The sequence below is a fragment of the Hippoglossus stenolepis genome, chromosome 3 (assembly GCF_022539355.2).
Source record: "Hippoglossus stenolepis isolate QCI-W04-F060 chromosome 3, HSTE1.2, whole genome shotgun sequence".
In the NCBI taxonomy this organism is placed as follows: Eukaryota; Metazoa; Chordata; class Actinopteri; order Pleuronectiformes; family Pleuronectidae; genus Hippoglossus; species Hippoglossus stenolepis.
In genome coordinates, this window is record NC_061485.1 from 14659252 (window position 1) to 14674350 (window position 15099).

The 15099-nt window shown below is 41.3% G+C and overlaps 1 protein-coding gene across 1 annotated transcript in view; it reads left to right on the plus strand.

Annotated features, from left to right (window-relative positions):
* Positions 1 to 15099, plus strand: part of cacna1da (calcium channel, voltage-dependent, L type, alpha 1D subunit, a) — a 57533-nt gene that overhangs the window by 11966 nt on the left and 30468 nt on the right. The window contains exons 3-12 of the mRNA XM_047339319.1: positions 1105 to 1244; positions 4702 to 4874; positions 5512 to 5664; positions 6708 to 6904; positions 7280 to 7383; positions 8914 to 9083; positions 11587 to 11661; positions 13585 to 13672; positions 14389 to 14415; positions 14899 to 15059. Coding sequence (XP_047195275.1) covers positions 1105 to 1244; positions 4702 to 4874; positions 5512 to 5664; positions 6708 to 6904; positions 7280 to 7383; positions 8914 to 9083; positions 11587 to 11661; positions 13585 to 13672; positions 14389 to 14415; positions 14899 to 15059 — 1288 coding nt within the window. The remainder of the gene's footprint in view (positions 1 to 1104; positions 1245 to 4701; positions 4875 to 5511; positions 5665 to 6707; positions 6905 to 7279; positions 7384 to 8913; positions 9084 to 11586; positions 11662 to 13584; positions 13673 to 14388; positions 14416 to 14898; positions 15060 to 15099) is intronic.

Sequence of the window (15099 nt, forward strand, 5' to 3'; positions counted from 1 at the left end):
ATTTCATATTGATCGGGTTTTTCAATGTAAAAGAAAATCAACGTGTGACACTCACCAACAACGTTTTAAAGACATGCTTGTTATCTTGTGCTTGACAAGCCAATGTGTATGCATATACATAACTGTGTGTGTGTGATCACATATGTTTCTCTTCTGTGACTGATATTGGTGAAACAATGTGCACCCTTCACTTTCGCCCCAAAAGCCCCACGCTCTCTTTTTACCAGCTGATTGTGCTCTTCATGAATTTTATCCCATAACATAATACTGTATCAGCTAAGATGTGTCCTCGTAACCTTCATCACTGAATCTTCTTCCCCTGGTGTTTAAAGGGGACAGGATTCAATATTGAATTGTACTTGTTAGTTTGAAGACTGTTATGAGCACAGTGGGGCTCCGACTAATAATTATTTTCATTATCTATTTATCAGCCTGACAATTTCCTCATTAATTTATAATGAATGAATGAATCAAACAATTCAAGGTCATGGTTACCTCCTCAGATGTTTAGTTTTCTCCATCCAACTGTCTGAAACCCAAAGATATTCAGGTTATATTCATGAAAATCAGCAATATATATAACAATATATGAAGTGTATAAGTGTACTTGTATACTGTGAGTACACAATCTTTTTATCCACTTGTTCCTGTGTGCTTCGATATATATCCTTTAGTGTTAGTGCCTGTATGTGTTGACCATTCACAGACTTAATGTAAAGATGGACGATACGTCACCACTTCCTCCCACTGTCCAGAAGTCCCAGATATGAAAGCTACCATCTTGTCAAGTCTGCGCAGTAACGATTTGGGGATGGAGCCGCTAAAATGACAGAAACCATCTTTGAGAAAAGTTTATTTAACGTTTATTTCGACTTTTTTGGTTTGGTCCATGTCCCATCTGCTAACATGGAGGAGGCAGGGTTTATGACCTATGCTGCCTATACCAGGGTGTGATCGAGACGCTTCAGTCACATCATCCATCTTTATTTATACAGTCGATGTGTCCATCCAAAACAATGCCCTCCCATGTCCATGTTTAATGATAGTCCTTTATATCTGTATCCTAATAACAATCTGTTCTCTCTTTTGTGTGTGTGTCCACAGGAAACCGTTGAGTATGCCTTCCTCATCATTTTCACGATCGAGACCTTTCTGAAGATAATCGCCTATGGTCTGGTGATGCACCAGAACGCGTACGTGAGAAACGGTTGGAACATGCTGGATTTTGTCATTGTCGTCATAGGGTAAGTTTTAAAGTGCTCGTATTTTTGAACATAGTAAACTTAGTTGACATCCTATCAGATGTGTCCGTCTGTTGACCAGGTTGTGAGGTTTTTGTTATGTTAGTAACGGTCTTTAATTAGCTCTTCGAGTTCACACTTTCAACACTTGCAGTTTACAGTTTTTCAGAGAGGGAGTCGGTGTTGAAGTTAAAGTTGCTTAATCCTTTGCTCCAAGTGGCCGAGTGCTAATAGAGACCCTCGTACACCCACACTATCTGACCCAGAAAAGACAGAGAGAATAAATCAGAGCTTTACCACTACTGGAGTGAGTCACCATGCATCTCTCCATACTTCATCTCTTCTCCAACACTCCCATCTTTCTCTCTCTTCTCTCCGACTGTCTTTCACTCACACTCTCTCTCGTTGTGCTCGGCTTCGTCTCTTCAGCTCTTCCTTATTCCGTTTTGATCCCTCAAATTGTTGTATTTGATGATTTACACTTCCCCACCTCACTCTGCCCTCGTTTCTGTCTTCTCCACACTCTCCGATTGATATCTACATCCCAACTGCACCTTCTTTTCTCTCCTCTCTATCTTCTTACCTCTCTCTCCCCTCTCTCTATCTCTCCTCTAATGCGCACAGTCCAGTGGGTAGCTGGGTCAGATCTCTGTCTGTATGCGGCATGCAAGGTTGATCTGCCATGCAGCCAGATGCAAAGACGCCTGCTGCTGCTGCTGCTGTGAAGAGTGACTGTTGCTAAATCCATGAAATGTCACATATAAAACACACTGTCAGTATCTGATGTGAAACTATAACTCAAAATCACTCTGAAACAGCTTTAAAAAAAGGTCAAAGTTCACTCCACTTCACACCAGGCTTTGATATGATTGTCTTGTATTCATAGAATATAGCAGGTCGGGTTATGGTTTAATGGAGGTTAGAAAAAGGTTGTCATGTAAGTTTAATATTTAACTTTATGAAACATATTCTTCATAGAGAGAAAAGTTTGAAAATGCAAGAAAAAGGCATGTAAGATATCATGTTGAACTTCGGGCCTATTTGAAGTGGAGGTGATGGACGTTGCCTTTGTAATTGAAAGTTTTAGCTCTTTACCTACAAATAATATAAAATACAGCGTTTCCCCCAGAATGAATTCAATCTATTCCAAGTGATAGAAACAAAATAGCGAAAGATAAGTTCTCATTTGAGAGAGAGAACTGCATTTCCTGCCACTCGCTGGTACGTGCACATCTACAGCTAAAAGTCCGGCTGTCTGCATGGACGCTAAAAACTTTGTTGACGATAGCGGGAGCACGCAATGCCAGTTATGAGCATGTGGCAAAACGCCAAGCTAGAGATCTCTTATGTTATTATGAAAGGTGTACACATCTTGGATGGGACTGGCTGCCACAGTTTCAATAATTAATGGGAAAGACCGACATGTACAATGTGGTTTATTGTCTTTACATCCCACACATTTTTGTTTTGGTTCACTCTCACCACTTTTGTTTGCTGCCACGTTGGGCATCTGTTTCTAGGAACAAGTGCAGATAGACTGACTGGTCATTAGCAGCAAACAGCTTGTAGACAAAAGTAGCTAAAGAGAAAAACAGGAGTTGGTGAGGATGAAAATAGATCTGCAGAGGGATTAAATATTGAACATGGATTCATCTGGAGGCCAGAAACATGCTACTTCATATGTGCTGGATGCAGTAGCATTGTTTACAAATTGATTGTAAAGAAAGTGAGAGTTTGTAGATTTTAGGCTAAAAATGAAAAATGTTTGAAAAGACATATGAAGAGATTTGATCTGATTTCACTGGTGAAGCAGTCGGATGTATCACCTACGTAAAGGCGGCTCTCCTCAGGTATGTTCAGTAGAACAGTGTTGCCATGTGAAGGTTTTTGATTAGAACGTGATTGGATGAGTAATGAGACCCCAGTGGCAGCCGGTCAATCTTACAGCTGTGGCTTAGTGCAACATAAGTCTGAGCAGACTGTGCGTATAGCAGCTTCATTCACTGTGTTGAGCCCACAGCTTTGATATGATGTGGTGAGATGATTTTTCCCTCTTGGCTAGGTGAGTGACGTCCAACCCACTGCAATGAAGTGTCCTCCATCGTGATTCAAGAGATTTGTTCACTGCTGATTTTAATTTGCGAGCGCAGCAGGAGCCCGCGTTTGTGCCCCATTTATCTCTTTACATTGAGGCTGAGATATTTTACTGCTCTCTCAGCTTTGCCCCTGAATGTCTCGTGTGTAGCGTAGAACTGTGTTTCTTAGTGATAATGTGCTCAGGAAACGTAAGAACCGGCAATTATTTTTGTCACGTTCTCAAAGACACTATGCACTTAATCTGAATATAATCTGAAATGTGTTTGGTAACCCGTTTTTTAAAAATTTGTATTGACTAAAATTAACATATGCTTCAATCTCTTATACTCTTAATAATCCAAGTGTATCCTGGTGATATCAGTATGGTTTGTGGGTGGCTGTAAATAAAACTGGTGACACTACTTTACAGTTTCACAGTTAAATGTTACTTTGGTGGTTCAGCAACAGTAAAACAAAGACACTAACTGTTTATTTAATAGAGTGTGAATAGTGTGACGACACTGAAAGTGTGAGAAAAGACGAAGATTTGTGTTTTTAAGTCAGTTTTTAATGTTTTTATTACTGAAGAGAATGATTGATGAATGACGATGGTATTGCAGATTTAATACGATGCACTAATTATGTCACAAAATATCGTAAAATGTACAATTTAATGTTCCACAGCCCAAGGAGACCAAATATTTTTACTCTGCTTTGCAACAAATAAAACATTTAGAAGCTGTAGTTTCCATTTCTTTTTCTTGAAAATTGACTGAAAGGATTAATCAAATAAGAATAGCACGCAGTAGAGCTCATAACCCAACAGTCCCCTTAAATTCAATCAGGCAGCACCAAATTGCACACACTCATAGATATCAGTTCTCTTAATGTGCCTGATTGTTTTCATCAAGATCCGGAAATTATTCTCTCAGATATTAACGACAATGTTTGTAAATGTCCTCTATCGCAATGTTAAAACAAGCGGGGAAAAAAATATCCTGGATCCAACCCATCATCCGTGTTCGCACATTATATTTAATTGGTTCTTCCGTGACCAATACCACATCCTTTCACAAGGTTCTGTGGAAATCCAGTCGGTAGTTTTTGTGTAATCTTGCTTAAAATCAAACAAACCAACCAATATACAAACACACAGAGGTGAAGACATAACCTCCTTGGCAGAGGTAATGATTAATTAACCAAAATGGATTATTCTTCTGTGGAATGACTAATTGATCATTAGACATTTCGATCACCTCATCAGCTCTGATCATCTTGAATTCAGATGCTGTGGAAATTCAGCACATGGCTCATTTGTCAACACTCAGGTTATCGGTTGTCCTCAGAATAACAGTGTGACTGCCTTCTCTTTGCTCTCTGACAGACTCTTCAGTGTTGTCTTGGAGCTTTTGACCAAAGAGGAGAAGCCAGAAGGTGACGGACTCGCGGAGAATCCGTCGCTGCACGGCCATGGAGGTAAACCAGGTGGATTCGACGTTAAAGCCCTTCGAGCCTTCCGTGTGCTGCGACCCCTGCGGCTGGTCTCAGGAGTACCCAGTAAGAACCGGACCCGCTGAGCTCCACACACCAAAACACATGCAACCCACAGGAATCCAGCGTGACCCAGTACATTACATTTACCACATATAATTTCGTATATATATTATATATTATATCGTATCGTATATAAATCTACACCCTTCTTTCCAGTAAGCGTAGGTTGAAGGGACAAGTCCAGATGGTGTATGCGCAAACCCTGAGGACTGTTTTTCATCTGTACATCAGAGCCCCAGAGACATAAGCTCTGTGTGGAATACAAACAAACAAACTCACAGTAAACACTCCTGACACATTTATATGATACATGTGGTTCCAGATCAACAGAAAAATGTAATGAAACCTTTTTCAATTTTGCACATAAAGCCAAAATGGTCTACAAAAACATTGACAGTGATCAAAGAAGGAAAATGTATTGAATTAAGTAATATGTTGCGCATTTAAAAACATTTTATATATTTTATTTATATATGGATTGCATTAAACTGCATTTAGACGATAAATAGGACGACGTAGCAAAATATCAAACTGTGGGACCCTCTGGATCGACAACATACAGTATATTATAATTTTTACTGTGTATATGTTTGTACAAAGACCAGTCAGGCTTCATCTAATGTGTTTTCTTCTTGCATAGGTTTACAGGTGGTGTTGAACTCCATCATTAAAGCCATGGTCCCTCTTCTTCACATTGCTCTGCTGGTCTTGTTTGTTATTATCATCTATGCTATTATCGGCCTGGAGCTTTTCATTGGGAAAATGCACGCAACCTGCTATATGCCTGGATCAGGTACGTCCTCATCGTTGTCTGTTTTACCTATGAAATGAAATCGTGATCTGCATTTTAATTTATTGTACCAAGCTGTTATTTTATGTTTTCAGTAACAAATATAAACATGTATTTCAACTTGAATCCAACAGCATATGTGACCAGATCAATAGAGATCTTTTCAACCATTTGTCCAAACAAGTAGACACAATTGCTTGTGTGCATTACGTATTGCGCAAACTGAATCAGAGAAAGTCTCAGAAAGGCTCGTTTACCCATGGAGCTCTCAAAATATTATTTAAATCACAAGACATGATCAGAAAATTTCTATTTTCAACACAATGACAGAAAGGACACTTCGGTCCTACAGCATTTTAAGTTCCACTAAGGACATGGTTTACACAGCCTGTGAGTTTCTGTCTAAAAACACAATCACAATTTGGTGGTTTCTTTTCCCACAACATCTCTGTTGATACCTTGTGGCTGATAAAATGAAAGTAGTAGTTCATGAATTCATCCATTCTCTACATCACTTGGCCTTTGGGGGTTGTAGAGGGGAGCTGGAGCCAATCCCAGCTGACATTGGGTGAGAGGCGGGGTACACTTTTGACAGATTGACACATTAACTCTCACATTCACAGTCAATTTAGAGTCTCCAGTTAACCTTACCCCAATCTGCATGTGTCTGGACTGTGGGAGGAAGCTAAAGTACCTGAAGAAAACCCATACAGACGAGTGAAGAACATGCAAATGCAAACCGGGATTCGGACTTGAGGTGACAGTGCTATCCACCGTGCCGCCACGTAGTTTCATTTTAAGAAGTAAATGCACTTGTTCTGCAGTAAAATGTCCCCAGAGACTACTATTATAAATGACATGGTTGTGAACACTGATGCCTCAGTGTGTTTTACTGTAACAGGGTCGAGGTGGAGCTTGTTTGGTTCTGTGGCTCTAACCTGGAGATCGAACCGCTCCAAAGAGTCTCAAGATAAATATTCTAAAATAGCTGTTGTGAGTTGATTAATTCGGATCATTTTGAAGTACTTTCTCCTCTCTTTCTGTAGATATGACAGCAGAGGAGGACCCGGCTCCATGTGCGATCTCAGGTCACGGGCGCCAATGCCCCATCAACGGCACAGTGTGCAGGGAGGGCTGGCAGGGTCCCAACGGTGGCATCACCAACTTCGACAACTTCCTGTTCGCCATGCTGACGGTGTTTCAGTGCATCACCATGGAGGGCTGGACGGACGTGCTGTACTGGGTGAGCTCCTCCCACTTTAATAACCTGTGACTTTGGCTGGCCGTCAGCGTTAAATGTGTGTTCAGATCAGACACACAGCAGTGATGTGACTGACACTCTGATGATGAAGCTGCTGATCATTTCCTGAGGCAACTCTTATCACGCGGATGTGATTGATTGACTAAATGACTGAAAGCAGCTCCTCTGACAACGCGACGCACTGACACTATTCCTGCTAATTGTCCGTTTTTCTTTATCTAAAGAAAAAGCTACTGTTTAACCCGTGTTCTCTTCTTTTCTGACAGTCTCTAACTTACATTTCATTCTGTTCCTTCTCTACATTCCTCTATCTCTCCCTCCTCTCCTTCATCCGTGGCAACGCTCGTCTTCCTCCAGATGAACGATGCTATGGGCTTAGAGCTTCCATGGGTGTACTTTGTCAGTCTTGTGATCTTCGGCTCCTTTTTCGTTCTTAACCTGGTTTTGGGTGTGTTGAGCGGGTAAGCACCTTCTTCTCTCTTCCGACAGAGACCCTCAGCTTGCTCGCTTGCAGGCTGGAGGTTCTCTGTCCTTTTATGTGTTTCCTGTCGCGTTAACCAGCTGCATTTTGGTTCCTGTAGGTCAATGACGCCATCGGATGGGAGACGCCTTGGATTTATTTTGTTAGCCTCATCATACTCGGCTCCTTTTTCGTGTTAAACCTTGTGTTAGGTGTGCTAAGTGGGTAAGAGGCAACGTCTTGCAGTGGGTTTGCAGTGTGCAAAGCGTGTATATATGCTGTGGGTTGTTGTTCACCCCGCACGGCTTGCTGTGTCAGGAAATAGTCTTAACCCATAATAGAGTTTGCGCTCTGCTGAAAATTCTCATGGATGTGGGAAGTACACAGATCCTGACAATCGTTTTTGCAAAACTAAAAAAAATATATTGCGTTAGGCCCATCGAGATAAATGCACATTCTCTCTCAGGCGTTCTCCTCTGTCCTCTGTCGGCGTCAAACTATCACGTTCCTCTCCACGGCAACTGCAAAGTGAGCCTTTCCTCCCCCCACCCCGCCATCCCCAACCCACCCAACCTCCTGTGAGAGAAATTAATCTCATTCCTCGCCCTTCACTCCCTCTGCGCTCCTAAGCTTTCTCAAACCCCACTTTGCTTTCCCAGCGCTGCAGAGTGGGGGGTGGGGCATTACAGTAGAATTAACTCTGGATGGTTGACCAGCAGAGCCTAGTTAAAAAAAAGAAAAAAAAAGCCAAGAAGGTTGTCATAATCATCAACTCAGATCCTCTCCTGCGGTTCAGACGGCTAATTGAGATTGGCGGGGTCAGATTTCTGAATGCAGTCTAACAAATGCTGCTTTCTCACCTGCTGACATCCAGTCTTATTGTTGTGTGTCAGTTCATCTCGTATTCTTTACTTGATCATCATCAGAGCTCAAATAACACCATGACACCTATCCTGCCATACATGTATATACAGAATGTATATAATATCTAGGCCCTGTCTACTGAAGCGCTTCACATATCGCTGTTTCCGCAGTAGTCGTAGTTGTTTTATATAATGTTTGAATTTTGATGTGGTGCAAATGTTGCATGTCTCTTGAAACCATCTGTCCACCTAAATTACCTTTTCTGTATGATTAAGATGCTCGCAGCCTGAAGGATACGCTACTGTACCGTCAGGCTCTAAATATAGCCGCGTGTTGTCTTTCAAAGGTGTACATCTCCCTCCAGTGGCTGCGCTTCAGAAAAACACACACAGCTTTGAAAGCGTGTGTTTGAAGTGTGTGAATATGCAGAGCAGAATCTGGACGAGGAGAATTAACAGGAAATACACACACAGGCTATCTTCAGTCAGTGCAGTAAAAGCAGAGGTTTTTTTTTTTCTTTTCTGAAGGACGAGTTGTTTATTTCCATTTTGCTGTTTGCTGTGGAAGTGTGTGTTCTTTTTGTGCATATTTATGTGGTGATTTTTGCCCTCCTGCTGGTTTGAATGCGTTTTCCGTGTGTTGTCTGTGTGTGCCTCTGCAAAACCAGAGAGTTTTCCAAGGAGAGAGAGAAGGCCAAAGCTCGTGGAGACTTCCAGAAGCTGCGTGAGAAGCAGCAGCTGGAGGAGGATCTGAAGGGTTACCTGGACTGGATCACTCAGGCTGAAGACATCGACCCCGACAATGAGGACGAGGCCGATGAGGAGACCAAGCGCAACCGTAAGTGTCCTCTCCCACTCGCTCCTTCGATTTGTTAAGTGTAACGCAAGAGCCCTTCAATACAGAAAACTGATCAATATATTCAAATGTTCTATCCACCAGTGTGTATCATTATTGACTTGGGAGAGATATCATTTCTACATATAGGCTTAATATGTCCTTTATCCTATTTTTTCTATAGTCAGGAAATAAGGATTGTTCTCCAGAAATCTGAAATGTGAAGTGGGAGGTTTGTAAAAAGAACATGGTGGTTTGCAGCTAAAAGATAATTTCTCTCTGCAGGAGAAAACATTTCAATATTTAAACTCATATTTAAAACAGAATACATGTTTTTTCTCTAAATTCTTGTTTCCTTGTGGGTTATGTGCTCTATTTCTCTTATTGCTCCAGAAAATAAGTCAATCTTGTTGAGACATATCACAGTTACAGAGGGTTTACAGTAGAAAAAAGAGCCAATGCATAAATCTGACCCTGCACGCAAGTCTTCTCTCTCTTTTTTTTTTTATTGTGATTTTGCATCAACTTGTGACCGTCCACCAGAGACAAGAGAACTTCAGCTTTTTCCACCTGCGGTAGCATCAGCAAATTATAATGCAATTCATGTAAATCTCCAGTGAGTCTGAGTTAAACTTGCAACACTCAGTTTTCTCTTGCAACTTTTCAAAAGCCATCTTGGAACTGTAGGAAATCACTGACTGAAGTGGAAGGAGACAATGCAGGTCGATCAATGCTGCAAGTAAAAGATCAGTTGCACTTAAAGAAATCTCGGAGTCCATCAGCTAATGATGAATCAGCCTCTGGGGGAAATGGCCAATATTTTGTAGACAATGGACCGAGACGCCGTCTTCTGTTCGCTGTGCGTCGTTTACAGTCTGTGGAGGCCACACAACTGGAACTTGTCTCCACACAAAACACAAACACTGATACTTTTTGTAGGTGTTTTAGATCCCGGTGACAGTTTGCTAATCTCTATTAACGATATGAATACAGAATATGTAAAAAAAAAAATACAGATAGCCGATGCATGTTGCTCAATGTGTTCCACCTCTTCTCCTCTCCACACCAACTGTTTACCTGTGGGAAACCGAAACCTGCTCAAAGGTCAATTTGATTCTAGAATATAGGACAATATGTTGAATATCCCTTTTACGTTTGAAGGTCTTCTTCACAAATTAAGTTACCAATTACCAGTAGATATTAGTGCGGCCCTGAGCGGACATTAGGGACATAACATTAGATGCGTCATCAAGTGTTTTGGCCTTGTAATCAACAGGCCGAACGTGAGGTTAGAATGAGGCTTAAGATAAATCTGACTGGCTACTGGCTGTTACTATGAAATCCATGTGGCTGCTCAGTAGATCAGACATCATTACCTCTAAACACTGTCCCCTGTCAAACTAGAAATAGAAACTAAAAGATCCCAGTCTTGTCCCTCGCCTACATAGTCACATGCAGAATGTGTTTATAGAGATTAAATAAAGTAATCGCTAAATATCTCCTGGGACGAACACTGTAGAACAAGAGCTGAAACTGTAATAATGATGAGTAAATATTACTGGCAATTTTAGGTCTTGGAAACAATATTGAAATATAATTTCACTCAGACTACCTCTGCATCTATAAAGTCCACTATAAAATATTTTCACATTTACACAATATTTCGTCCATCTATGAAAAAGAGATCGCCTTTTCTTAGTAGTGGTTAATATAAACATGTGTGAAGTGTTTGAAGCAGAGTGTACAGACCGGTTTTATCTCCACCATCAATGAACAGTGCACCACTGACAGAAATGGAGCATGCTGCGACGCCACTGGATCTTCATCTGAGGAGGGAAAAAGGAAAAAAAAATCATGTTACTTGAGCAGTAGGAAAACTCTTAATCCAAATCCTCTTTATATAAGCAGCACACATGATGCAGAGGAGAAACTGTGACTGCTTCACCTAAGAATCTGTGTATTTTTTTGCACTGCTCATTACAATCTCCCCTCATTTTTAATGTTCTCCCCGTTCATTCACTGTTGCCTCTCCCACCTGTCTTCTCCTGTAGTCAAACCTCATGTCCTGTATAAAGTCAGGTGTGAGACAGACGTTTAAGTTTTGCAGGTGAAGGTTCTGTGTTGCGTGGAGGCAGGTCCATACTGCTTCTCAACATCCGTCCTGGCTTTCGGTGTCTGTCGACGATGTGCGAGCCCCTTTCTAACATGTTATCATGCAAAAGCTGTAATTAGCGCTGTAACATGTTGGTACAGGGCCGTGTCCCCTGCAGGCGTTTCCTGTGACTAACAGCTCTCCATGTCGTTCTTCTGCCCTCCTCAGTGTCTGCAGCCCCTGTGGCTCCTGCTGCGCTTGCCATTGTTGGATATTGATATTTTGAATACTGTTGTTGTCCTGTGGTGCTTGTGTGCTCTGACCCATTTTGATAGCAGCCCATTCTCGCCCCCCATGTCCCTCTGCTGTGCCGTTGTGTCTGAATGCATGGGCTTGCATGCATTACACATGAAGGGGTGACTCTGGCTGACCTTACTGAGAAGAAGAAAGGAAGGTTTGGGTGGTTCAGCCAGTCGTCCGACACTCATGGTAAATCCTGTGGTTTCCCTCCATTGTTCTCTTGCTATTATGTGTCTGTTTAAACGTTTTCTTACATATGTGTGCGAAAGAGTGTATGTATGAGTGTTTGAAGCACAATCTAATCTCAAAAAGAAAACTCGAATGGCACTTAGTGTGGTGCATACCTCCGCCAAGTCACAACAGTCCCCTTCAATTAATACAAGCCTTATAGCTGAGGCCACATTACGTTTCTTAGCTACAAACTGGTGATTGTAACAGGTTTCCAACCCTATTTGTTATGATACAGCAGCTGAAAAAAGACTTCACCCCTCTAAAACCATATTTAAACCCACTAGATCCAGGTTGTTATTTTGATCCACATGAAATTGCACACACTCATTAATATCAACCCCCTGAATATGCCTGAATTTTATTGAGATTATCCTCAGAGAATGAAAAATGTGGAAAAAACACCCTATTTCGTAATATTAAAATAAGTCCTGGATCCGCCTGTTGATCAGGATCCGCACCAAAATTGAACGGCTCCTTATTCCTCCTCCTTCCCCCATGTTTCATGGAAACCTCTGAAGTAGTTTTTTAGAGATAGAAATGTTACCAGCTGTATTATCTGATAACTACCCCACTACTCTTTTGTTTTCCATCTTTCAAGTTCAAGTTCAAATGTTTTTGTCATTTAAGTTAACATAGGGTCAATGATGCACTGTTACGTGGTGGATGTGAAGAGCAAATCAGCTTAGCAATAAGTCTTGACAAATACAAATTAAGAAAAAGAAATAATATAAATCCTTAAAAACATTAATGTTAACAGGGTCAGTCGTCCATTATTGTGGCTGCGTTCTTCACAAACACATTTTTTGTCATTGAATAGTACAAGGAGACGAGTGAAATCAATTTTAAAGAACAGCAGCAAAAAGTCCAGTTGAATCTTCAGAATGGACTCCTGTGTGAGTGTGTGTGTGTGTGTGTGTAGTATCTCATCACTGTGCCTTACTGCTGTGTTTAACCCCCACGTTTGAGCATCAGAGCCTCTCAGTTGTCTTTATTCCTTTTGCCCTGCTGTTTTTTTTCCTCTTTTAAAGTCTACCGGTTCTAAATGAAACCTTGTCTCCGTTAAGTGAGTGTGACGTGGAGCAGTAATACAGCTGCCACGCCCTGTTTCCTTCCCACGTCCCATTTCAAAAAGCTGGAGCTCAGTATGAATATAGGAAACAGGGCTAAACCCAGATCACTACTCCAGCAGTCAGCACTATTTCCAGAGCTGAGAGCTGTCCTAACACTCAGGAATCAAAGCCAACACGTCTACATAAGCTAAGCAGCGGCGGCAGTAGCACACACACCGTGCGAGCTAAAGCACTGAGACGTTTCACACAGTTAATCATCATCCGGCTGCACAGACAGTCTTTGCAAGGAGCTGGCAGTATTTGGAGTGTAGCGTTTCAGCGACAGCTTTAAGAGCTCCGTCCTCCTCACCCTGCTCCTTTCTCCACTCCGCTCCTCATTGTGTGCATCAGTCAGCTCCGGTAGAGCAGCTGTCCGCTCGCCTGTCCCGTGTCATCTCCCTCTCAGCACTCAGTAAATGATACTGATGATGACAATGATGCACAGCCACAGTGCCGCTTAGTGGCCTCCTCTCTGTGAGGTAGTTTTAGAGTCGAGGCTTTGGAGTTTAAAAAAGTTTCACCTTTCATTTATTTAAATCACTATCAAACAGTCGGGATGCCTTTGGAGACTTTATAGTGTAAAGCGACTTGTACAGAATGTTCTATCTTTTCTCTTCTTTTTGGAAGAACTCCAAACTGATGCAGCCTCAGTTTTATTTCTTCCCATACGCTTCTTCCCCCTGGGATGCTCTGCACTGTGAAATATCTTGTGCCACTGCAAAGTGCATATGATTATTTTTTTTGTAAGTGTCTGCTTTATTTGCTGCCGCAGCGAGCGTCCCGGCCAGCGAAACGGAATCTGTGAACACCGAGAATCAGAACGGGGAGGATGAAAAGACGCCATGCTGCGGAGCTCTGTGGTGAGAACACACAGCACCTACATGACCACTGTTATTACATTAAAGTGTAATAACAGTGGGGTTACTACTTCAATAAAAAACATGAATCACTCACATCACAGGCTCTCAGCCCAGTCATCACCACTTCAGGCTTCTTTTCTCCATAGTACAAGTTACTCTTTAATATTTATGTTGTGTTTTTAGTAATGACGTCACTGTTTCATGATTTCTTGTGTTTACTTCATTCCTTATTTATCTATAGATTTTCTTTCCCTATAGGTTTATTTAAGTTGTATTTCAGACATGTAGGTCCATATCAATATAAAAATAAAATATAAATAAATAAATGGCAAAATACAGAAAACAATTATCACACTTTACAATATAGGGACTGTGTATATACAGACTTTTGTGTTTTGATTCGGTTAATTGAAACATAACATTATGTATGTTATATAAAATTCCTCAGGAGAGCAAGAAAGGCTCAAGCTTCCAAAATCCTGAAGGCATATAACTGTTGTGTTCCATATTACCAATCCCACAAAATAATTCTATATTAGGTTAAAGCAAACATCTTACATGTGCATGTTTATATTTTCTTCCTATACTGCTGTTGACTGTTACAGCAGGACACGTATAATGACGAATCAACCTTTTTTTCATTCGCACTAACGACTTTCAATAACTCAACAAACAACCTGTGATGGTAATATTAACTGAATTCTTCTTTCTTTCAGTCAAAAAATTTCGAAGTCTAAGTGCAGGTCAGTATATTTGTGCCTCTGTGTCTCTGCATGTTGAATGTTGAATAACTATCCCTATACAGTGGTATAGGGATATAACTACAGTGCATTAGTGCCTGCGTTAGATTATATCAGTTTTTTATTTGTAAGTTTTAGGGTTTTATTCGACTCTACCAGAGAAGATACATTAACAGCTTTTAGAAAGTCAGCATGTACCATAAGGTATTTTTAGAGAATCGCCTTACACAGTGTTTTTTCAGCTCGTTTACTGAACAGTATGACTTGCAGAAAATATAGTGATGCAATTCCCTCATGGCCCTTCCCCCTTAGTCCACTGCATCTCTGTTATTAATGGGAACAAACCTTAGTGATTTCCTAAAAACAACCGCTGATGTTTTTATTTTATTGTTTGGACATTTTAAGTTTGAGACCAGAGCTTTTGTTTTTCTAAAGTACCTATAATGGCGTTGTTCTTTGTATTAATGTTGCTCCCTCCTCCCGCAGTCGGCGCTGGCGCCGCTGGAACAGGTTCTGCCGCAGGAAGTGCCGGTTGGCTGTTAAATCGGTGCCTTTCTATTGGTTGGTCATCATCTTGGTGTTCCTCAACACCCTCACCATATCATCAGAGCATTACAACCAGCCGTCGTGGCTGACTCAAGTGCAGGGTAGGAACCACACTGCAGTTACCTGACATTATTACCTTAT